This window comes from Balaenoptera ricei, chromosome 2 (assembly GCF_028023285.1).
Source record: "Balaenoptera ricei isolate mBalRic1 chromosome 2, mBalRic1.hap2, whole genome shotgun sequence".
Taxonomy (NCBI): Eukaryota; Metazoa; Chordata; class Mammalia; order Artiodactyla; family Balaenopteridae; genus Balaenoptera; species Balaenoptera ricei.
Genome location: NC_082640.1, coordinates 69,308,686 through 69,333,900, shown reverse-complemented (window position 1 = coordinate 69,333,900; position 25,215 = coordinate 69,308,686). Strand labels below are relative to the sequence as shown.

Sequence of the window (25,215 nt, the reverse complement as noted above, 5' to 3'; positions counted from 1 at the left end):
CATATATACAATGGAATACTACTGAGCCATAAAAAAGAACAAAATAATGCCATTTGCAGCAAAATGGATGGACCTAGAGATTATCATACTAAGTAAGCCAGAAAGAGAAAGACAAACACCATATATCATCACTCATATGTGGAATCTAAAATATGACACAAATGAACATATCTATGAAACAGAAACAGAATCACGGACATAGAGAAAAGACTGGTGTTTGCCAAGGGGAAGGGGGTTGGGGGAAGGATGGAGTGGGAGGTTGGGGTTAGCAGATGTAACCTTTTCTATGTGGAATGGATAAACAACAAGGTTCTACTGTATAGCACAGAGAACTATATTCAATACCCTATGATAAACCATAATGGAAAAGGATATTTTAAAAAAAGAATGTATATATATATGTATAACTGAATCACTTTGCTATATAGCAGTAATTAACACAACATTGTAAATCAACTATACTTCAATAAAAAAATTAAAAAACAAAACAAAACAGCAAGGCCCAGATTGAAGTCCAGTCAAGTGTCTGCAAGTATCCTCTCCTACACCATAGCTACCTGAAAACCAGGAGGCCTAATTTTCACGGGGGATGGTTTTCCTTTTTCCCAGGGATTGCTCAAGAAAAAATCTGGTAGTTTTGTCTAATAGAGACAAAACTCAATAGATACACAAAGTGATGATAATGGATGCAGCACATGCAAGATTTTCCTAGCAGTCATTCAGAAAACAATGATAAGGACATTATCAAAAGTGGTATATTTTCTCCAAAGAGCTCAAAGTGCTTTTGTATTGTTTTCAAAATAGGTTTCATTATTATCCCTACTTTGGCAATGAGTCTTCTTCTATGTCAAAGTGTGGTTCTTCCTCTTATCATTGCTGGCTTGCACAGATTTTATTGCTTGAGATATCTGCTCACACTGTTCTTAATGACCACGTTTTGCTTATTGACACTAGGAGGGTGACTACCATCTGTACCAACACCATCAGAACTGCACAGAAATCTTCATTTTATATTCTGTGATGCTAGTGTTTGAGGGGGGAAAAAAAACAAGAACAAAGCAGATAATCGTGAGAAACAGTGAGAAGGAAAGAAGAAGTTTCTGTTAAATGATGAGTATAGATTAGAAGGTACATTTTCACTCAGTTATTGAAGCCCCCTTGGAGCCAATCTCTTCTGGGTTGTTACAAAGCAGTACACAAATCCCACTTATACAGAATATGACTACATCCTAGTTACAGAGAGAGACAAAGCACAGGTTGTTAACACTTGGTCATCTAGGTGAAGGGTATTTGGATGCTCACTATTCTTTCAATTTTTCTATGGGTTTGAAATTTTTTGAAACAAAAAATAAAATTTTTAAAAGCATCATAAAATTTAAAAATAACAATAAATTGGAAAACATTTCCAACACACATGATACAAAAATTGCTAATATTCTTAAATGCAAAGTGCTCTCGCTGATAATAATAATAATAAAAACCCTTGACATAGACAAAAGGACATCAATAGAATACTCACAGAGCTAGAAATGCAAATAACCAGTAAATAGGTGAAAAATATTTAATCTCACTGGTAAACAAGGATTAAATTATATATTACTGTTTTTCTTAACAAATTAGCAAAACATGTCATTTAAAACACCCTAATACTCAGTGCTGATGAGGGGGCTGAAAGATGGGCATACTTTTATACTACTGGTGGGAGGTATAAGTTGTCACAAAGTTCTTAAAGGAGGTTTTTCAACGTATGTGAGAAGATTTTTTAAATTGTTATTTTTTAGTTTAGTAGTTTGTATCTAGGAATTTATCCTAGGATATAAAGAGAGATACACATGGATCTCTGTATAAGTTTGTTCATTTCAGTGTTACATTTAGTAGCAATAAACTTGGAAATACCTTAAATGTTAACAGTAACAATGATTAAATCTGCAACACATCTGTGTATTATGTAGCTATTAAAACCGATATTGTCCAAGACATTTTCATGACATGGAAAAATTCTCACAGCTATGTTGAGGGGAAAAAAGGGGGATGCAAAACTGTATCTCAATTCAAATTCACTTTTTAAAAAAAATAAATTTATTTATTTATTTTTGGCTGCATTGGGTCTTCGTTGCTGCACACGGGCTTTTCTCTAGTTGCGGCCAGCAGGGGCTACTCTTCATTGTGTGCATGGGCTTCACATTGCAGTGGCTTCTCTTGTTGTGGAGCACAGACTCTAGGCACTTGAGCTTCAGTAGTTGTGGCATGTGGGCTCAGTAGTTGTGGCTCTTGGGCTCTAGAGCGCAGGCTCAGTAGTTGTGGCACACACAGGGCAGGTTGATTTGTTAGTTGTTCCACGGCATGTGGGATCTTCCTGGACCAGGGCTTGAACCAGTGTCCCCTGCACTGGCAGGCGTATTCTTAACCACTACGCCACCAGGGAAGTCCCCAAATTCACTTCTAAATACATAATCTACAGAGGAAAAAGGATTTGTAAGAAATACGCTAAGAGAGTTTCACTTCTAGGAAGATGGTATAGACATACTTTCCCCTATTCCTTCTGATAAATACAATTAAAACCCCTGGATGTTAATATATAAAACAAACTTAAGAAGACTCTGAAAGGTGGAGAGAAGGGGAGGACATGATTGTGAGGTCCCTGGATTTTCCGCTTGCCTCATCTATCCCATATCTGACCTATTTTATTTTCATTTCCTCTGAAGAAGTTCTCAACATTTCTTGCAAGACAAGTCGCTGGTGACCAATTCTCTTAGTTTTTGTTTGAGAACATCTTTATTTCTTCTTCACTTTTGAAGATAATTTCACTGGATACAGAATTACAGGTTGGCGGGTTTTTTCTTTCCACGCTTCAAATATTTTACCTCACTCTCTTCTTGCTTGCGTGGTTTATGAAGAGAAGTTTGATATAATTCTTATCCTTGTTCTTCTACAGGTAAGTTTTTCCCCAGTCTTCAAGATTTTCTCTTTGTCCTTGGTTTTCCATAGTTTGAATATGATTTGTCTAGGTGTGGTTTTTTTGGTATTTATCCTCCCTGGTATTCTCTGAGCTTCCTGGGTGTATGGTTTAGCATCTGTCATTAATTTTGGAAAATTCTTAGCCATTATTACTCAAATATTTCTTCTGCTCCTTTCTTTCTTCTTTTTCTGATATTCTCAACATGTGTATGTTACACCGTTTATAGTTGTCCCACAGCTCCTGAACATTCTGTTCTGCTTTGTTAATTTTTTTTCTCCTTGCATTACATTTTTGGAGTTTATATTGACATTTCTTTAAGCTCACTGATTCTTTCCTTGGCCATGCCCAGTCTGTTAATAAGACCATCAAAGGCATCCTTCATTTCTGACAATATTTTTTATTTCTAACGTTTCCTTTTGATTCTTTTTGGAGCTTCAACCTCTCTGCTTACATTACCCATCTGTTCTTGTATATTGTCCACTTTTTGCCATTAGTGTCTTTAGCATATTAATCATAGTTATTTTTAATTCCTGGTCTGATAATTCCAAAATCTCTGTCATATCTAAATCTGATTCTAATGCTTGCTTTGTCTCCTCAGACTGGTTTTTTTTTTTTTTTTCTTGCCTTTTAGCATGGCTTGTCATTTTTTGTCAGAAGCTGGACATGATGTATTAGGTAATAGGAACTGAGGTAAGTAGGCATTTAGTGTGAAGTAAGTAGGCCTTTATCTGGCCAGGAGTTAGGCCATATTTACTGTCTGCTGTAACTGTAGATGTCTGAGGCTTCAATTTCCCCAGCTATCTTTGTTTTTGTCCCCCCTATTGTTTTTGGGTTTCCCTAGAAACTCATTCCTAAATAGAATCTGAGACTTGCAGTTCTTTCACCTGTAATCCTCTGTATGCAGAGGCTCTGTGGATGTAGTATGTGCTGGGGAGAAACATGCAATAATCCTGTGATTAGGTCTTATTCTTTTGGAGGGTCTGTGCCCCTGTTACCATCACAAGTTTTTCTCAGCATTTTCCCCCCCTTAGGTGAGACAGGAAGACTAGAGGGAGCTGGAGTTAGCTAATTGCCCTTCTTCAGGTCAGATAAGGCTTTGATAAAACAGTTTTCCCTGAGACCTAGCTTTCATTATAGAGAACAGAACAAAGAACAGAACTTGGAGTATTCTCTTCCTTTTTCCCTGCTGGAAGCAGGAGGGGATTTTTCTCTGATCTTCACAGAGAATACAAGGTGGGGCTCCTAGAGGTAAAACTCATGGAAGTATGGGTCGTCCGCCATCCTAAGACTTGGCCCCTCAGAGTTTTTAACTCTCAAGGGAATCCACACTGAGCCTCCAGAAATTTGTGGACTAGAATTTAAGTGCTCTTCCCAGTACTGGCTCCAGCAGCGGGTTTCTGCTCTTGGGCTTTATCCACCTCTTTCTCCAGTTTTGAAGGCAGCAGTTTGCCCTGTGATCTCAATTCTTTGATGTATCTAAGAAGAGTTGTTTTTCTGATTCTTCAGCTTTCTTGCTGAGGATTGGAGCGATAACTTCCAAGCTCTTTACATGTTGGAATGAAACCAGAGTCCATAAATTGCTTTTTAATTGTAATTTTACAAAAGTGGGCATCACAATAGAATCAAGAAAGTGAGTCATTGGTTGTTGAGTTTAATTGACCTTAATTATGTTGACCATCTTAAAGAACTGGAACCTGCTTTAAAGTTAAAATTAAGACCTACATTACAGACATATACACATTCTTACAACTTTATTTTGTTTGCACATTGCTATCCCATGGAACTACTCACTGCTTAACAAGGAAGACCTTTAACCACCTTTGATCCTTAAGTCTCTGCAATTATATAAAATAGCAGAAGTTTAAAGAGTATAATGATGGGGACTTCCCTGGTGGTGCAGTGGTTAAGAATCTGCCTGCCGATGGGTTCGACATGGGTTCGAGCCCTGGTCCGGGAAGATCCCACATGCCACGGAGCAACTAAGCCCATGCACCACAACTACTGAGCCTGCGCTCTAGAGCCCGGGAGCTACAACTACTGAGCCCACGTGTCACAACTACTGAAGCCCGTATGCCTAGAGCCCGTGCTCTGCAACAAGAGAAGCCACCGCAATGAGAAGCCCACACACTGCAAGGAAGAGTAGCCCCCGCTCGCCCCAACTAGAGAAAGCCCTCACGCAGCAACAAAGACCCAATGCAGCCAAAAATAAATAAATAAATAAATTTATGAAAAAAAAATAATACTAAAAAAAAATAAATGAATAATATAAGGATGAACTGCTTAGGGATCAGCATTTTGAATATATTTAACATTGGCTATATTGTGACTTAATTTTATTTAACAAAATACAGCATATTGTATTTTTTTAATTGAGAAATATTTTATAGAGTAGTAATTCTGTCAATTGTGCGTCATATAAACTCAGCCAGAGATAGAGCTTTTTATTCATGCTATAATGGTCATTATCAGACTAGGAAGTTCTGATGCTTAATAAACAACTGCAGTTTTATAGTGGTAAAAATGCTAAAGTTGGTCAAATTTATTGTAATTACCAATAGAATATTTCCCATAAAATGTAATTTAACTAGGAAGCATTGTTTTTAAGTTACAATTTGTGAAGCTTTTATGATAGCAAATTTGACTTTAATTTTTTTTTTTAAACTTAGGTTGCTTCCAGCTGTCATTGATCAGAAATCCTTTATTTTCCCTCTGGAATCTGAGGGGAAACTTTGGCAACCCCCAAGACAGCACAGTTCATTTCCACATGCCTTTCCAAGAGTAAAGGTAGGAAGAGAGAAATCCATAGAGACAGAAAGTGGATTGGTGGTTGCCAGCGGCTGGAAGGAGGACGGGGGGAGAGTGGGGAATGACGTCTAATGGTTGTCAAGTGTCTTTGGGGGAGGATGAAATGTTCTGGAATTAAACAGTGGTGATGGCTGCACAACTCTGTGAATCTACTAAACACCATTGAATTATACACTTTGAAAGGGCGAAATTAAAGTTTATGAATTATATCTCCATAAAGCTGTTAGAAAAGAATTTTTTTTTCAAGAGCAAAGGTGGGAAATTGTGTTCTAAATGAGAAAACATGCCATTGTTGTTTCAGATATGTTCATGGCATGGTCAATTTTTATGACAACAGAGCTTTCTTTGAAGTTAAGTTTCCAGGTGGCAAGGAATAGAGCCCAAGAGGTTTCTGGCTTTTGGTTATGCTTTCAATTTGATTCCTGTTTCCTTCCTGACTCCCCCAAAGTGATAACAGCTCACTTCTTCTGGGTACCAGGTGCTATTTTCAGTGCTTTGGGAACATTAACTTGTTTAATCTTCAGAATAATTCTAGAAGGAGATGTTATTATTATCTTCATTTTATTGATGAAGAAGCCAAGATTCCGAAATGTTAAATAAGTTGCCCAAGAGAACACAGCTAGTGTCAGAGCCAGGATCATGAACCCAGAAATGTAGGGATCCAGGGCTGTGCTCTTAACCACCGTGATGCCCTTTTTCAAGTAATAGCTTTATTGAGATACAATTTATATCCCATAAAATTCACGCTTTTAAGAGGTTTTTAGTATATTCACAGAGTTGTGCCACCATCACATGGTACCCTTTTTACAATTGTTTGTATTAGTTCTAGGTACTTTGGTAGGAAGTATCTTTGCCGTGGACATCTTTGTTGCAAGCATTTCCACCACAAGCATTTTTGCCGCATAACTAATTGGCCATAAGGCAATTTTGCTATAAGAGATAAAATAACAAAAAATAAAAGAGGGACATTAACAAGGACATAAAGAAGCATAAGAAATGAATAACAAAATTTAAATGACTTTTTTGCAAAATACAAAATATTTGAATACATTTAAAATGTGGGTAGATCATGGCACTACTGTGCAAAAGACCAATTTTATTTTGTGGGTTTTACCTAAGCACTTGTCTTTCAGGTCTTTCGTTCATAGTATTGTATGCATATTTTTGTTTGTTTATTGACTCATCTCCTTGTTTGGCATTGTGCTTTTTCTTTTTCACTGACATTTCGTCCGTCATTAAGAGAGGTATCAGTTTCCAAATACTAGGGTGCGTGTTTGTACCTGAGCTTTGCGTTGCCCTGTGAAAGCCGCTAAGCTGTGTTCTATGCTTGGCATATTTGTTACATGTCCGCTGATAGATGTTCCAAAGTTCTATGCGAAACATGGCTTCAACTCTGCACCTTCAAGGCCTTCAGTCTCTTTCTCTTTCCAGGTAGTATGCTTCAAAATAAGAAACCAGCTCTTGGGGCAAATCATCATCGATCAGCTTGATAAAGCCATCAATAATGACTAATGCATTTCAACCAGTGGAAACGAAACTGTCAAATCAAAAACTGTCAACCAGTTATTTTATCTTTCATGGTAGAATTGCCTTTTGGCCAATTAGTTATGCAGCAAAGATGTTTGCAGCAAAAATGCTTACAGCAAAGATGTGTACAGCAAAGATGCTTATGATGAGAATACCTTGTATTTTCCTTTATTACATTTGCCAAAATTTGTAACTAGATATTGAGTTATAGATTTTTTTAAAAATGCCTGACTTCCCACTAGATTATAAGCTTAATGAGGGCAGGATCCATGTCAGTTTGTCCATTGCAATGTAATGCCAGGTTACTCTCAACAAATGTTTGTTGAATGAATAAATGAAACCGCCACAGTGACTTCTAATGGTGTGCTCATCCCCATATAAGATATTAATCCAGGATCCTCTGCACTCTCAAAGCAGCCCACTCCTACGTTTGTCACTGCACTTGTCACATTGGGTTCCTTCAGCTGTTATCTGTGGAGTACTTCCTGTGTGCCAAGGACTGTTAGAGGCACACTGGGATGAACAATTCAGACCAGGCCTCCCACTCTCACAGAGCTTACATTCTAAGGGGCCGGAGATAGACCATCAATAAGAAAATACCAGGTAATAATAAAGGCTCTCACGAAAAACAAAAACAAAAACAGAGTGCTGGCATAAAGGGAGCTTAAACTTCTCATCTTCCTTACTATTAAGCCTCTGCTTTCATAAATGTTTACTTTGCCAAGAATCTCAGGAGGGCCAGAGTTGGTCCATAAGCGGAAGATTAGAGATCTCCAGGTTATAAAGACAATGAAATAAAATATATGAAATTAGGACTATTTTAGAACACATAGTTGCTATTATTATTCCAGGAAAAAAAAAAAAAAAAAACTATGGCCAGAAATTTATTTTCCCAAAAGAGTTCTGAATCCTGGCAAATGATTATAAAGATAAGGGATCTTATGTGCCCCGTGTTCTTTTAAATACTGCGAGCAGGGGTGAGCTTCATTTAGAAAGGGGCATGGACTGTTTCCCACCCTGACTTTACCTTCAGGGCCTGGATCCCTATTGTTGTTTTATATCTAATATCAGTGACATCTGCTTAAAAATGCATAACTGCTGACACAAAGATAGCCCTAATTTTGCGCTGTAAAGTCAATGACAAACAGTGCTGTTTTGCCAGCTGTTCTATAAGCCTACTACACCAACTTCAAAGCTTGTATTATTGAGTAGCTATGAAATCCAGCTGGGATATTACCACCTTTAATTGCCCACTGCCAACCTTTTAAACTAGGTAAACCCCAGTTGCTACTTTAAGCTCTTTCTCCAAAGTGAAGAAATTGTTTTTGGAATTCCATTTCACACCAAAAAACTAAAATGACAAATCATCTGGAGTTTCTCAGTTGTAATTAAGAATCACAATAAAGAATTGTTTATCAATTTCTTTTACATTTGAAAAAGCCATATTCTGATGGCTTTTCTTTATAATATAAAGAAAAGACTGGAGCTAAGGCTCCAAATCAACACCAGCCCAACCCTTCTTTTAGGCACCTTGGACTACAGGCGCACATGTACTCATAACAGTCAAGGAAAGGGTTTGAAATAACAAACGAAATAGATAAGAAGGAGGGAGGAAGAGGAGAAAACCTTTATAGGCCAAGAGAGTGTTTGATTTTCTTGTTGTGTTCGGCAAGCTAAGTCTGAAGGCAATTTCAAATAGAAGTTCCTAAACTGTTTAAACGCAAGGACCTACTTAGAAGCATGATACAATTTGTATGTTTGTGGAGCAGGGAAAAAAAACACATCTCATTGCTTGAGAGTTATTTTCCAAATGAATTCCATAAAATGGATGCTTTATCAATCAAAACAAATATAAAAATATATATTGTGATCTAATACGATACAGCAATGTGCAAGAACTGTGTCTAAGATGGGAAGAATCTTTAATTTTGTGAATATGGATCTCACTGAGAAAGTGATTTTCAAAATTTGATAAAAACTAAAGTTTTGAGGACTTTTGCCATTATGAGGAATAATGTGATGAGAGATAAAAGACAGAAAATGTCAGGGCAAGTAGGGTTGCTTTACAGATTTTCACTGTGAGTTATATCTCACTTAATATTGGGTGGGAAAGTTTTGCTGGTGAAATAGTGGATGGATTTTACAGCATAAAGTGGGGAGAAGAGAATGCCTACAAGTAACCAACAAGCACTGTGATCTCTGTCTTCTCATTAGAATATAAGCTCCATGAGAGCAGAAACTTTTAAAAACTATTTTTCCCTTCCCGTGGCTTCTTAAAACCTTCTTAGTATGAAAATATTCAAATAAACCAAAAATAGTGTATGAATAACTATTTCTCCTTCACCTAGATTTAACAATTGTTAACCTTTACCAGTTTTGCTTCATCTATTTTTTATTGAAATGTTTTAAAATACAGACATATAGACATTTCACCCCTTAATGCTTTAACATGTGTCTTTAAAAATGAACACATTCCTACTTAGCCACAATACCGTTATCACACCATTATAACATTACCATTATAACAATACTTCCTGAATGTAATAAATACTCAGGTCATATTCAGATTTCCCCCATTATCCTCCAAATGGCTTTTACTGGTCTTTTATCCAAACTTGGATCTGCTAAGATTTATACATTGTGTTTGATTATTTTATTTCTTAAGTCTCTATTAATCTAAAGCAGAGAGACTCTGTTTAGTTCATTACTGTAACCAGTGCCTAGACAGTGCCCAGCCTGGAGGAGGCTCTCAACAGATGGCAACATGATGGTCAGAAGTGTGAGTTCACATCCCGGTTCTCTACCACTTACTATCTGTACTTTGGCAAGTCACTTAACCTCTCTGTGCCTCAGTTCCTCATCTGCAAAATGGGCTCTATGACACCCTGTTGTGAGGATAAATGAGTTAACATACGTGCATGTTTATAACAGTGCCCCATGCATGGTGAGTGCTACGTAAGTGTTCATTCTTCTTCTTATTTGTTGATGAATACTAGTCAACCGCAATTATGTACCTGATATGTACCAGGCAGTATTTTAGGCATCAGCCAAATTTCTCTACTCTCATGGGGCTTACATTCTAGTTGGGGTAAGGTAGTCGTTAGGAAAACAGAAAACAGTTTGAAAAGTAAACATATAGTATGTTAGTTGATGAGAGAAAAGTTAGGTTAGGAACATAGGGAGTGTTGGGATGATCTCACTTGGAAGGTGACACTTGAACAGAAATCTGATGGACATGAGGAAGCAAGTCATTTGGCAAATAAGTGGGGAAAGAGTGTTCCAGGCAGAGAAGACAGAACCTGAAAAGACCCTGAATTAGGAGTGTGAACAGCAAGGAAGCTAGAGAGGAATGTGCAAGGGGGAGAGAAGTAGGAACAGGGATAGGGACCAGATCTTGCAGACCATTGTAAGGACTGCGGAGATATGAGTGAGATGGGAGGCTTTTTACCAGGGGACCAATCGGATATGATTTGAAATTGACAAGGGTCACTCTGGCTGCCATGTGGAGAATATGATGTAGAAGGGCAAGGGTGGAAGCAGGAAGACCATTCAGGAGCCTGTGTTAGCCATGATGATGAAATCATATTTCATCCTCACAACATTTCTGAAGGAAGGAATTATTGTTATCCCCATCTGACAGACGAGCATATCGAGGATGAGAGATGATAGTAATTTAAAACTAAGAAATAGTTTATTTATTCATTCAACAAACATTTGTTGAGAGTAAGCTGGCATTACACTGCAATGGACAAACTGACATGGATCCTGCCCTCATTAATCTTATAATCTAGTGGGAAGTCAGGCATTTTTAAAAAAATCATATAACTCAATATCTAGTTACAAATTTTGGCAAATGTAATAAAGGAAAACACAAGGCATTCTCATCATAAGCATCTTTGCTGTACACATCTTTGCTGTAAGCATTTTATTATTTGCTTAATCCCAGTTCATTTTATTATTTGAACTGGGATTCAAACTCAGCTCTGTTTAACTTCAGAGTCCTGGCTTTTCCTCACCACTGTTAAAAATACGAAACCTTGAGCTCCCTCCCTGTGTTTGCCACAGGGAAATTTACAACTGGGGAAAAAAAAAGAAAGCAGCTGAATAAATTCCTGATTTTTTCCACAAAAGGTCCTAACCATCCCCAGAATTATCCTCAGATATGTCCCTCTAAACGTCCCAAAGAAACTTCTCAATGCAATGCTCCTGATAAAAGTGACCTTTTCCATTTCTGATTTGTTGCAGTGATACTAATATGGCAATTGTGAAGCCACATTAGAATTATTTATAATACACTATTATTATAGTCTATCATATGCAATGCTGTTTTACTGTAATTGGTTACCATTCAATTCGTTTATATATATAAAGAGGTTTATACTTTACAGTATAACTTATGGCTAGTGGAACAGGTGATTAAACATGGTATTTGGGGTTATTTCTATAAAAAATGGGCATCAAAAATAGGCCCTTAGCAGGACAGGAATAAAGATGCAAACGTAGAGAATGGACTTGAGGACAGAGGGAGATCAGCTTGGTGCTTTGTGACCACCTAGAGGGGTGGGATAGGGAGGGTGGGAGGGAGACGCAAGAGGCAGGAGATATGGGGATATATGTATATGCATATAATCAGCTTCCTTGCAGCTGATTCACTTTGTTATAAAGCAGAAACTAACACACCACTGTAAAGCAATTACACTCCAATAAAGATGTTTAAAAAAAATAGGCCCTTAGGACTGTATCTTCTAATAACATTGTTTCTATGAGAAGATTCAATTAGCTACATATTTATGACTTGCAGCATCTTTTCCAGAAACATAAGCTATTTACTACAACTGCAAAGCATACTCAAAATTTATTATACGGTATTTCATGGTTCAATAACATTTCAAGGATGGCATCCCAAATTTCTCCTGCCTCTCTCCCTGGCTTACCAGGGGATGCTAACTTCTGGGCATTCAGGGAGCCCTCATTCCCTGGCCACCAACTCATGAGAGTAGCTTGTAGCAAAAGAAGGGAGGTCACGGAATTAGCAATTGGCCCGTGTGCCATAAAAACAGGACAGAATGTCACCTTTGGCACACACTACTGCTATAAGCTGATGACAGTGTCTCCATGGCATATTGTAAGAATAACACAAACACAGTAAAACTAAAAAATGTCTTTCCTCACTGGTGTGCTGTTTCATGTCTTCAAATATTTTGATTTTAATGCTACTATGTACTAGGTGCTGGAATGCAAATTTCAGTGCTGTAGGAGCTCACAGTCTGTAGACAGGCATTCTACAGACAGAGTGGTGAGTGCAATATTAGAGGTTTGGCAAAAGTGCTCTGGTAGGGCCAGGGGGATATGCCGAATGCCTGGGCTTTGTTGTAACCAGAAAGTAAATCACCTCTAAAATCTGTTTCAAGCACAGCAATCTCTGACCTCTATGTCCTAGTCTGCCAGCTCACATAGTATGTTCTTCCAACAATTCTTCACTTCAGTAAGGACCTTCAATCCACTGACCTCTCATTATTTCACTATTTATCACTTTCATCTTATTGTACTTGCTTCCTTAGCTAGGGTAGACTGCATGATTGTGGCAGAAATTGTTAGTTCCCTACCCAGTATCCATTCCCTCATCCGCATTACTATAAACTGTGATTTTGTTCAGGATGGCATCATGCCAGGCGGAATAAGGGTCCTCATTTCTGAGCCTTCCTTGCAGCTAAGTATGACCATGTGTCCCAATTCTGTCCAGTGAGTACTGAGCAGCAGTCTCCTGGGGTTGGTTCTAGGGGATATTTTGCTTTCCAGATGAAAGGATATAGTAACAACTGGCATGTCCCTTCTCCCCTTTCCTCTTTCTTTCTCCCCTGAACACAGACATGACAACTGGAGTTGCAGCAAGCGTCTTGCAACCACAAGGTGACAAGCATAGGGACAAAGGGCAATACTCTGAGGATGGTTAGGACAGAAAGGGGGAAAAGGACTGGACCCCAATGGCTTTCCTGAGCAGCTGATTTTTAGCTAGATATATGGGTGCCCAACATAAAGACTACATTTCCCAGCATCCCTTGCAGGTGGACATAGCTATACGACCAAGTAGTAATGGCTAATGAAATGTTAGGGGTGGGTATTGTGGGAAGTTTTCTGGAAACTGCCTTAAAAGATAGCTGACTTGTGCTCTTTGATCTTTTTCTTCCCCTTTCTCTACTCTGCTGCCTGGAATGGGGCTGTGTTGGCTGGAACTCTAGCAGCCATCTTAGACCAGGAGGAAGAGGCCCATACATTAGGGATAGCAGAATATTAAGCTGGAAGGAGCCTGGTCCCTAGTAACTTCCTGAATTTCCAAACCAACCCTGACCAACCTATCCCTGGACTTCATATACATGAGAACAATAAATTCTGTCTTACTGAAGTAATAGTCTTCCAATTTTCAGTCACATACAGCAAACAGTCTTATTCTCATTACCGTTATCCTTCTCATTACCAAATTTAATTTTTCTATGTCTGGATTTATGGGTTTTTTTTTTTTCTTTAACTGGAGGTGAGATACGTATTTCAATTAGTGATCAGAAGTTCAGGCATTCTGAAGGTCATGCAGAGGATGGATTGGAGGTAAGGAGACCCATTGTAGGGGCCATTACAGAGGTCCATGTAATAATCAATGAGGGCACAGATCAAAGCAGTGCCTGTGGGGATTAGAGAGGAAGTAAAGGATAGATAGATCCTGATATATAGGAAGTTAAATCAAGAGTGTATCAACAAACATTTCATTGTAATGGGGCAGCCTGTTATGATGGAAAGAGGCTTTTGAAGTCAGAGACATCAATACAATCCTGTCTCTCCACTTTTGGATTATATGACCTTGAGAAGTCCCTTAGCCGTTTGTCCTCATTAGTAAAGTAGCGATAATATCATATGCTCCCTCTTGCCATTTTAAGGGCTATAGGATGGCACTTGGATTATGACAACCCCCACATATTGTGGTGCCGAGCACAAAATAGGGGCTGAATAAATGTTAGCTCTCTCCCCCAACCTTCCTCTTGTTCTACAATTCAGCTACAGGAATCAGAACGTAGGACAGGCACATCGGAATGGAATTAAAGTCTTAAGGTTTTGTGAACCTGAGGCAGCTGGGCTTTTTAGAAGCAGCTTGGGGTTAAGTGATGCTGTGATTGTTGATCCCCTAGCCTAGCAGGGAGGTAAGAGGGAATATCATGAAGCATAGAATGTTAGAATTCAAATAATAAATTAATGAATACTTAAATTTTAACTTCACTTTAATTTTAAATATAACTTGTTATTACGAAAATTTACCTTTGAATGGACACAAAAACAAAATGAAATCCATGTAACCATCACCCAACTTTAACAGTTGCCTTAATTTTACCATTCTTATTTCATCTGTTCCCTCCACTTTTCTCGGTGAAGTCTTTTAAAGCAAATCCCAGACATCATGTCATTTTACCTTTAAACACCTCAGATAATGACTTAAAAAAAAACAGAACTATTATCACATCTAACAAATTTAACAATGCATTAATACTGTATAATTCTCAGTCCATGTTCAGTTTTCCCCAATTGCTTTAAAATTGTTCTTCTCTTGTTTGTTTGAATCAGGATGTAAACAATGTCCGCACACTGCATTTGTGTTTTTTTGTTGTTGTTTATTTTTTAAAGTTGAAGTATAGTTGATGTACAATGTAAGTTACAGGTGTACAATATAGTGATTCTCAATTTTTAAAGGTTATAGTCCCCATGTTGTACAATATCACACATTACATTTGCATCTCATTTTATCTATAGCAGTTTCCCTCATTTAAAAAAATGTCACTTATACACAACATTGTAAATCAACTGTACTTCAATTTTTTTAAATGTCACTTATTAAAGAACCCAGGTCATTTGTCCTACAGGTTCTCCACCCCCTTAGTCTGGATTGGCTGATTGCAATCTCATGGTGTCATTTTACACATTCCTCTGTCCCTAGTATTTCTTGTAAACTAGTAGTTTTATCTAGAAGCTTGATCAGATTCAGGTGACATCTTTTTGGTGGGACTACTTCACAGGTAGTGCGGTGTACTTCCTTTTATAGCATATCAGGAGGCAATTTCTTTTCTCTCTTTTAATGATGTTATTAAGATTGATCAGTGAGTCTGAGTATTACCAGTTTGATCTATCCTATATAAGTTCCTCACAACCAGGCTTCCCTGGTGGCTCTGTGGTTAAGAATCCGCCTGCCAGTGCAGGGGACGCGGGTTCAAGCCCTGGTCCGGGAAGATCCCACATGCCGTGGAGCAACTGGTCCCATGCACCACAACTACTGAGTCTGCGCTCTAGAGCCCACAAGCCACAACTACTGAGCCCGCGTGCCACAACTACTGAGGCCCATGTGCCTAGAGCCCATGCTCCACAACAGGAGAGGCCACCACAATGAGAAGCCCGCACACTGCAACAAAGAGTGGCCCCTACTCGCCGCAACTAGAGAAAGCCCGCGCACAGCAGCAAAGACCCAGTGTAGCCAAAAATAAACAAATAAATAAATTAATTAAAATAATAATAATAATAATAAAATTCCCCACAACCTTTCACCTAATGATATTAGCAAAAACTGATATTTACCTAATTATTTCATTAGGGATTACAAAGTCATAATTTTATTTATTTATTTATTGGTAATTTTATAATTCTATCATTCCTTCCGCATTTATTAGCTTCTCTGAAGAACTTTCCCTTAGCAACTCTTTGGTGAATCTGAAAAACAGATTTTCAGGAAAAGCGGGATAAATGTATGATTCTTTCTTTGATCTATCTACTTTCAGATTAATTTATCAATTAAGTTTTTTTGGGGAAGGGGGAAATATTATTAAGAACTATGGATTTTTATATATTTGAAGTGTTTCAATGCATTGCATTTTTATTTGGGGGCCTGTAGGATCCTAAGTAGTACTTTATCATTTGAGATACTTAACACACATTAGTCACTTAAACCTCACAAACAACTCCATGTAGGTAGGTATTACTACCCAGTTTTAACAAATGAAAAATCTAGATCATATAGCTTGAACTAGGACTTGGTATCTACTGTTCTTTCAAATAAATATAATAATGGTTGAAAGAATCAGAGCATTAAAGGTGACTGGATTCTTTTTCTTTTTTTCGGTTTTGAGAGTAAACAGCAGATACCTTTAACCAGTGGGAATATGATATTAACCAACATACACTTTAGAAGGCATTACTTGTAGTGGGACTTCCCTAGAGGCGCAGTGGTTAAGAATCCACCTGCCAGTGCGGGGGACACGGGCTCGATCCCTGGTCCGGCAAGATCCCACATGCCGCGGAGCAATTGGGCCTGTGCGCCACAACTACTGAGCCTGCGCTCTAGAGCCCGCGAGCCACAACTACTGAGCCTGCGTGCCACAACTACTGAAGCCCGTGTACCTAGAGCCCGTGCTCTGCCACAAGAGAAGCCACCACAATGAGAAGCCTGCACACCACAACAAAGAGTAGCCCCCGCTTACTGCAACTAGAGAAAGCCCACGTGCGGCAACAAAGACCCAACACAGCCAAAAAAATTTTTTAATTAAAAAATAATAATAATAAATAAATAAATAAATAATAAAATTGAATTTAAAAAAAGAAGGCATTACTTGTAGCAAACACTGTTGAGAATAATGTTATGCTGATAATACTGTAACTTAGTAAATAGCTTGTCTCAACTTTGTTTGTGAAGCATTTCAATTTTGATTACTCTGTGTGGGATCTACTGCTCAGATGTATGTCATTTTATGGTCTGCCCATGTCTGGGGAGCTGGCATTACACGCTGCCTAGTGTTTTTAATTCAGAACTTCTTCTAAAAGAAACCTTAGCCTCTTATGTTCAAGCCCTAGTTTTAATAGCATAAGCTATTTCCTTCTTATATCGCTTTGTGGGCATAGTAATAAAATAAATACCACAAAATCACTGATGAGATGAAAATTGAGCTCCCTGTTTCTGTGCAGCCATGTAGGTAAAACAGTAATTGGCTCTGATAATAACTTTTGTTCTTACAAACCAAAGTCTAAATGAGAGTCACATTTGATATATCTGCTAGTAATTACTATCAAAAGGAGAGAATACAAAGTTTAGATTGTTTAGTCACTCAAGATAGATTAAATAAATTGCTGTCTTTTCTTGAACAATTTAAGAAAATTTTCTGGAATTATTTCTGATATTTATCTTACTGTTGGTAAAAAATGATCATCTTCCAGAGCATTGCTTTTATGCTTAATGGAATGATTAATTTTGTTTTTGTTTTTTAAAATCTATAATTATTTTTCTTGAAAAATCTTATTACTGGGTCTGACAATGTAGCTTATGCTCATAAATATTTCCCTATACGTCTCTATAGATGGTTTGTAAGATAAATTTAGGTTATGAATGTATATGACAGTGATTTTCAGTGAGACCATTTGATATTTTTATATTATTTAAATGTAAGCTCTTAATATTTTTTAAAAGGGGAATTAAATCACATGTGCTACATATTGTTTTGGCATACACACGCTTTGGTGTCAAAAGAGAAAATATTAGAATATTAATAATTTTAAGGGATTTTTTCCATTGCTTTAGAAGCTGACTAATAAAGAATTGCTATTACAACCTATCATTTCTGTTGGATTTCTGTTTACATTTTGATTTCTTTCCAGAAATATCTGTGTCCAGTGCCACAGAAATGTAAAAATGGAAGGAAACAACTAGTTTTTAATGCCAGTTTTAACAATGATTCTGTATTTGATCATTTCCTTTCTATACCAGTCCCAAAGCCACATAAAGTTGACGGAGCATAATAAAACTAAGAAAATGGCTATGGTCCACTGGGCCAATGATCCCAGAATTCAAAAGTTCTAACAAAGCTTAGACATGATAGATGAAGTTATTGCCATCAGTTGTATACAGAATACACATTTAAAAAACACCCTAATTACAGAAACCACATCCAGCCAATATAATACATATTAGCAATTTCCCAATCCTTGATAGAATGGAAATTATTCTGAAAGTTTAATTAAGAAGGAAAAAATTATGTTCAGGTATTAATTTCAATAAAAGAGGCACTCAGCTTCCATGCAAAAACCCTGGAGTAGTGCTGTAAGTGTGGGTTACCCACAGAAGGAAAGCCACTTATAATTAGGCACTACATTATTTTTGTCACCACACAGACTTTAAGGAGAGGGAAGAGCTGTGCCTTATTTGTAACCTGTGTCCCTGCATGGGTTAAATAATGTGCACAATTGAGTGCAGTTATTTGGAGATTTGGTCTAAAAACTATTAAAAAAATAAAAAGAAGATTTGGAGGCTGTGTTAAGAAATAACTTATCTAGACAGCATGCATTCCATAGGTGTTTTTGTAGTCTTCCCCTTCGCTTTGACCTCAGGCACAGGCCATGTATGAATGCTTAAGATCAAAGAAATTACTACAGCATGAGCTAATCTGTCTGGTTCCTATAACCATTTTAACAATTGCATCAGATCGCCCTCAGTACTAAGACACTCCACTGAAAGGAAATCAGTGTTTTTAATTGCTCACACCTCCTTTTAAAAAAGTCACAAAGACCACATATTGTATGATTTCACTTATAAGAAATATCCAGAATGGGCACATCCAAGAGAAAGAAAGTCAATTAGCAGTTGCCAGGCTCTGGGAAGACGAGGGGATGAGCACTGATTGTTAATGGGTATGAGGTTTCTTTTTGGGTAATGAAAACGTTCTGGGTTTGAGGTAGGGGAGATGGTTGTATAACATTGTGAATATGCTAAAACCCACTAAATTTAAAAGTCACAAAAGACTTCAGAAACTGTTGGTACTACCATATTTCTTAAGTGTCAATTTACCTCTTAGCGTCAAATAATAGAAAGCAAAACATGGGAGGGGGAGATTAGGGGGTTGATAGTCCTTCAAGAGACAGACTCAAGTCTAACATCGCATTTTGCAAATAAAGAAACTGGCTTCCAAAGAGGGGAAGTAACTTACCCAAGGTCACACGCAGGCAGTCCAGGGTACAGCAAGACTGGAACCTAGGTTTCTGGTCACCTATCCAGTGCCCCTTCCCCCCTACCACTGTGCTGCCTATTCTGGTGGTTCAAATTTAAGCATCTCAGCAGTAACTCATTTGAATTATTTTAAATGAGGAACACGTGGTTCAAATGAGATGTATGTTTCTTTTTTCTAAGGAGAGCATGTATTTTTCCTATAGATAGCAAAAGCTCTGCGAAGGAGTGGATAAGTTTGTTGTGGTAAATTTACCAAGTCCAAACTGAGATTTACCTGTAAATGTCCCTCGAGGAAAGGGGACACACTAACAGACCAAGGGAGCCCTCTACCTGCATAGTCGTAGTATAGATTTCATTGGCAAAATTCTTGACCTGGAAAGCTAAAAATAAATCGAGACCAGGTATTCTATCCTTTGTCCACCTTGGTTGGCTTCTAGCAGTATTTTTGAGAAAATGAATGGCGTCTGCAGATGGATTTTTATGAGTAACAGGATACACAGAGGAAAATCTGCAGAAAATTCCTTTTCTGTTAATAAAAGACTAATTAGTCACCTAAATAAAAGACCCAAAGATATACTTTTTTTTCCAGTGAGAATTACGTTAGAATAATTATTCTCAAAGAACTTTAGACTCCTTTGTGGATATAAAATGTTAGTAGGCAGTCTTGTTCTTCTGGCATGCAAGTTTCATTGTTTCTTTGTTTCAGCGAAAGACAGGGTTGAATATAAAAATCATGCAGGATCCTGAAAACATCCACCACAGAGCTGCTGTAAATGCGACCTATGGAATCAGTTTGCCATATATTAATCAGAGAAAAGCATGTGTAAGTAATGAGTTGTTTTAATGAGCTCTTTTTTTTTTTTAGAGTTAAAAGTCATTTATTAGTAGTATAAGATACAATGTAGATTTTTAAGTGAAAATTTGGATCCTTTTGTCCTTAGAATTTTTTGGAGATGAAATGGAGTGGCTTTCATTCTGTTTGTAATTAGAAATGATGAAGAAAATGTAAACCTCTTTTTAAGAGATCTATTTATAGCTCATTCAAATTTTTCTGTTTTATCTGATATCCCTAAATAAGCTAGTACCATAATTTTAACAAGAGAAAGTAATTTAACAACAAAAAGAATACAGAGATGTTAAATATTTTATTTCTTGTACAGGCTTCTCCTAGAAAAAGCAAAAGAAAACAACAGCAAAGCATGAGCTTCAATGGTGTATACTCACACAATATGCAAAATTTTAAGAATATTATTCTAAATCTGAAGAAAGTAGGGATTAATCCTTTATGTCAGCAAAATGATGAGAAGGAAAAATAATGACACGGAGACTGACATTAAGGGATCTCAGAGTCTGTGCCTAGTTTTGCCATTGACTTGCTGCTGAGTGTCCCAAAGCAAGGACTGTACTCTTTCTGTGTTGCAGGGTTTTCTTAGGAGAATCAAGAGTAGTGCTTCATTTTATTTGGAAAATTATTTTATTTGAGATCATTTCTAATATTGAAAACAATTACTAAAGTGATATTTATACATTTTTAAATACATTTTTTAACCTTTGGCTTCTCTCAAAAGCTCTTAAATGTATCCTTCAGTGAAATCAAAACTAAAAACAAGATTAATTTTAGAATTAAATTGCAAAACCATTTCTAACCAGCATAACAGTCTGTTAGATTAATCTTCCAAATTTCCTATGGAGACATTTTCAACTGCCTACTTCATTCATGTAACCCTGAAATATATTTTCCGTTTCTTTATATGTGCTTTATGTTATTTTAACAGGGTTGGTTTAAGAGCACTTTATAGTCTAAGAAATAACCAGAAAGTTAGATATTTTTATTCCTGCTGAAACTTTATTTAAAATGTCACTGTGAATAATGTGAAAGGGTTTTTATCTGCTTCCCGTGAGCCCAAAGCCCTTGAAATAAAAATATTATTTCTCTGGCTGTACAGACAGAAGCAGATTTCTCTTTTGTTGTTGTTGGTTTTCCCCTTCAATCTAGAATTAATATTGGCTTAGCTGGTGGAGCGCTGAGGCTTTGTAGCCCAAGGCAACTGCAGCATTTCATGCAAACTTTTTCCGATGAGTATTGAAGTTTGAAAAGGCATACCTCTAGATTTAGGGGGATTAAGCTTTGATTTAATGAATCTGAGTAAAGATTCTGACATAAATAGGGAATTCAAAATTATATCTGAAATTTGGAGCAGAACCTTAGTTATTTATTATATATTTTTTCAAATTCCCAAATAGGATGAGTGCCTTGGATATTGTACCCCTGTCCTTTGAACACAGAGGATTTGGGAAAGCACTTGGCCTTGTATGACACAGATAATGTATACTCATTTATTGTATTTAAGATCCGTTTTTCCCCATGAAACTTGACTCTATAAAAATCTACACCAGAGCACTTTAAAATGTATGTGCATTATGTACATCTTGCCCAAACTATTGGCATTTCAATCAAAATAGTTGACCCTATCATTTTATGTTGATATATGTATATGTGATGGTACTAAGTGAAAAACATGTTTTCATTTTAGATTTGTAAAACAAGCATTGTGCAAAAAATCCTGTGAAAGAAATATTCCAGTGTTTGGCTTTAAACAATCATGTGGAATATTTGGGAATAAATACAGTTGTGATTTACCACTTATAAAAATGTTTTTGAAAGCACTTGCCCAAACTGAAGCAATGTGTCTAGTGTTGTGATGTACAGTTAATTAGAAAAGCAGCATCAGGGCTAATTGCTTTTTATAACTACTCTAAACACTCAAAGGGGATTATTATTTGGCTGCTGAGGGCCATGTGTTTCCTTACTTCTTATGAAACTTGAACAGCTTGTCAAAAGCCTGTAAATAACCTTAGACATTTTTGACAGAGAAAATTTGAATTTGTTGTTAATTTACATTACTAGTTCTCAGAAACTGGTATTTTCTCCATTTTATGAAGAGGTGTATCCTTTCTGATAATATGGGCTTATGCAAAGATTTTAGTGCATTGAAAACACAGATACTACACACACACACACACACACACACACACACCACAAAACTGCCTTCAGAATTGTATATCTTGTAACTCGCTTGTGTAAAAGCAATTTACAAAAAAAAGTATTAAAAGTGAAAGTCACTGATTTTTTCAATATCTTAAATCTGCCAAATTAGAAACAAAAACAAAAACCCTCTAACATGTTCTTGAGTAGAGCCTTATAGGTTTGGATAGACAAGAAGAAATCTCTGATACATTCATACTTACTCACTGACATTTAGTTCCAGTTAGACTTTCTAATGCAACACGTTAAAAGAGCTACAGAAAATTTGACTTTGATTTATTTTTTTTAAATAAGAAGGGTTTCTTAAAAGGTTTGAAACATGTATCTGTTACCATGAATTTTAAAAGAACGATTATGAATGCATAATAAAAAAGCCAAACAAAACATTGCTCTGAATTGCTGCACAAATAACTCTGATTATAACTGTTATGACCTAGAAAAGAATCATAAAAACATTCTTCTTTTTGGCAACATATGAGTTGCTGTAGAATTATACCAGTTCTTTGGTCCCACTTTCCAAATAAATAAATATATAATGCAATGTAAACTTAGAGTCTTTTATTTATTCATGAGGTTGAATTTAATACTTTTATGATTTCTAGATTTTATGAGTCATATGTTATGCAGCGTTTTTCACTAACTTAGTTGGGTAGCAACCATACTTCACAAATCATAGTTTCAGTCTTTACTGTTTCACTTGGGGTGTACGTAGTAATCTCTCTCACTGAAAGCACATTCATTTCTGAAGTGATAAAGTAATGGAAAGTGAGGCAATTGTGTTAGTGTCAAATGCTTAGAAGAAGCACCAGAAGTAAGAGGTGGGGGTAAGTAGCAAGGGGGGGAGAAAGAAGGACGATTTCACAACATGATTGTGTTTTAAGCCCATGCATATGGCCACAATTACAGTCACAACATAATTTGGCAACAGTAGCAGAATTAGATTTAAACAAATTGATGTTACACTGCAGTAATTCAGAATGAGCTTGTTGCATTTATAAACCATAACAAGAAGCAGAGTGAATTAATAAGCGCTTCTTGTCACTAAAAATAAAAAAGGGAATAATTGCTGAGATGGAGTTAACTTAACAGATGACTTAGTCAGCATCCTTTCAGCCTAGATACGGGAAAGTGAAGGTCACCCCCATCTTGGATGACAAAGAGGGAACATTTTGTTGGTAAACAAATTAATCTTTTGAAAGGTCGCCATTTGTTTTAAGTTTTTATCCAGTTCTTGTCATCTGGAATCAGAGACTGACTGTCATTTCACTAGGCAGGGGTGCAGTTGAAGCAGATAAAGCTGCTTCTGTACATATCAGCATTCCTTGACAAAACTCGGTGCCTGATTGTGATGCTATGGGCTGCTGGTTTACAGCTGTCTCCGGACAAGAATGGAGGCCCACCCCTGAATTCCAATAAGATGGGCCTGCATATTCCGCCTGCTGTAAGCTGGCCCTCTGCCCACAAGTAAAATGTATTGCAGTTCAAGCCAGCAATTATCTCTTTTACTTCCTTCTGTGCTGCTTCTGTTCCTTTTTTCCAAAAACAGATGTGGGTATTCACTCAAGTTCTGCATCTATTCTTTCTCACACCTGCCAGGGCAGAATTTTGACAGAGGTAGGGTTTGAGGGAGCCAGCAGACAACAATCGGACAGAATTTCTCTGAGAATAGTTTAAAAAGAAAATGTTGATTTTTCAGGAAATGCAGAGTCAGCATCTTGGTCCCCCTCCCTTTCCCCAGGAGCATTTGGTAAATTAAATTAGTTGAACAAAAGGAAATAGCTTTAAAGTCGTTCAGAAATGCCATATCCTATTTATGACACATAGTCATTACCCAAGGACTGTGATGGCATGTACCACATCCCCGTTTCTGTCATTAAAGGGAGCTTTCTCTTCAGGTTGTCTTGAAAGAGTTTTCAAGAAAACAATGACTTTTCATGTTCTTCTTGACTACAGCCTACTCCACCAACGTGGTGGCGGTAGAAGTGGTGTACTGCCTTTGGATGTTGTCACTACTGAGAATTTTAGTTCTGCTTTGGTTTGGAGTGCTGGGAAAGCTGAAGAAAATGATATGGCAAATGTCATTGGCTCATGTCCGGTTCTCTCACAGAAGCCCATCTGGGAGTGGGGAGAGGCAATCAGAGGCCATACCTTCATCAGATACATTCTCTAACTTCTTCAGAATGCTGTATTTCTCGAGTTTCTGTGCTGAGATCCTGTCTGCGTTCCCAAACCAACTCCATGCCAAACTGCAACCACTTTTTAGCTGGGAGCATCATGATTCTGGGTCAGACTGCCTGGTGTGGACTTTAACTAGAAAGGGAACCTCCCCAAAACGGCCTCCATTTCCTCATGTGGACAACGTCCATAATAAGAGTATCTCATAGGATTATACTGAGATCTAAATGAGATAATTCAAAGCACTTAGCAAAGGTCCTGGTACAAATAAGGGCTCTGAAAATATTAGTTATGACTACTGGCAATCTTCACATATTGTATTATGCCATGTTTTATACAGCCATTTAGAACTTACATTATTGTAGGGGTCGAGGGGGAAAACCAAAGTATTACTGAGGTCCCTTCCAGGGATTCTATTTAATATTTCACATGATGATGCCCTCTTTCCCATACTGATATGAGGACAGGGACCTTGTTGTCTGGACCGTTTGTCTGTTTTTCACATCCTCCGCTGCACCAAGCAGTGTTTTGCACATAATAGAAGAGGACTAATTGGTCTCATCCATCCAATCCCTGCACTGAAGCTATGTTACCTGATGCCAAGTCTAGAAGTGAAGTAGTGGTTTTGCTGGCTCCCAGCAGGCACAGGGCACCCTCCCACTGGGCCATCTGATGGAGATT

General features: G+C 37.4%; 1 protein-coding gene across 1 annotated transcript in view; it reads left to right on the top strand.

Moving 5' to 3' along the window:
- Positions 1-25,215, top strand: part of IQCH (IQ motif containing H) — a 213,489-nt gene that overhangs the window by 14,857 nt on the left and 173,417 nt on the right. Inside the window, exon 4 of the mRNA XM_059912952.1 lies at positions 5,626-5,743. Coding sequence (XP_059768935.1) covers positions 5,626-5,743 — 118 coding nt within the window. The remainder of the gene's footprint in view (positions 1-5,625; positions 5,744-25,215) is intronic.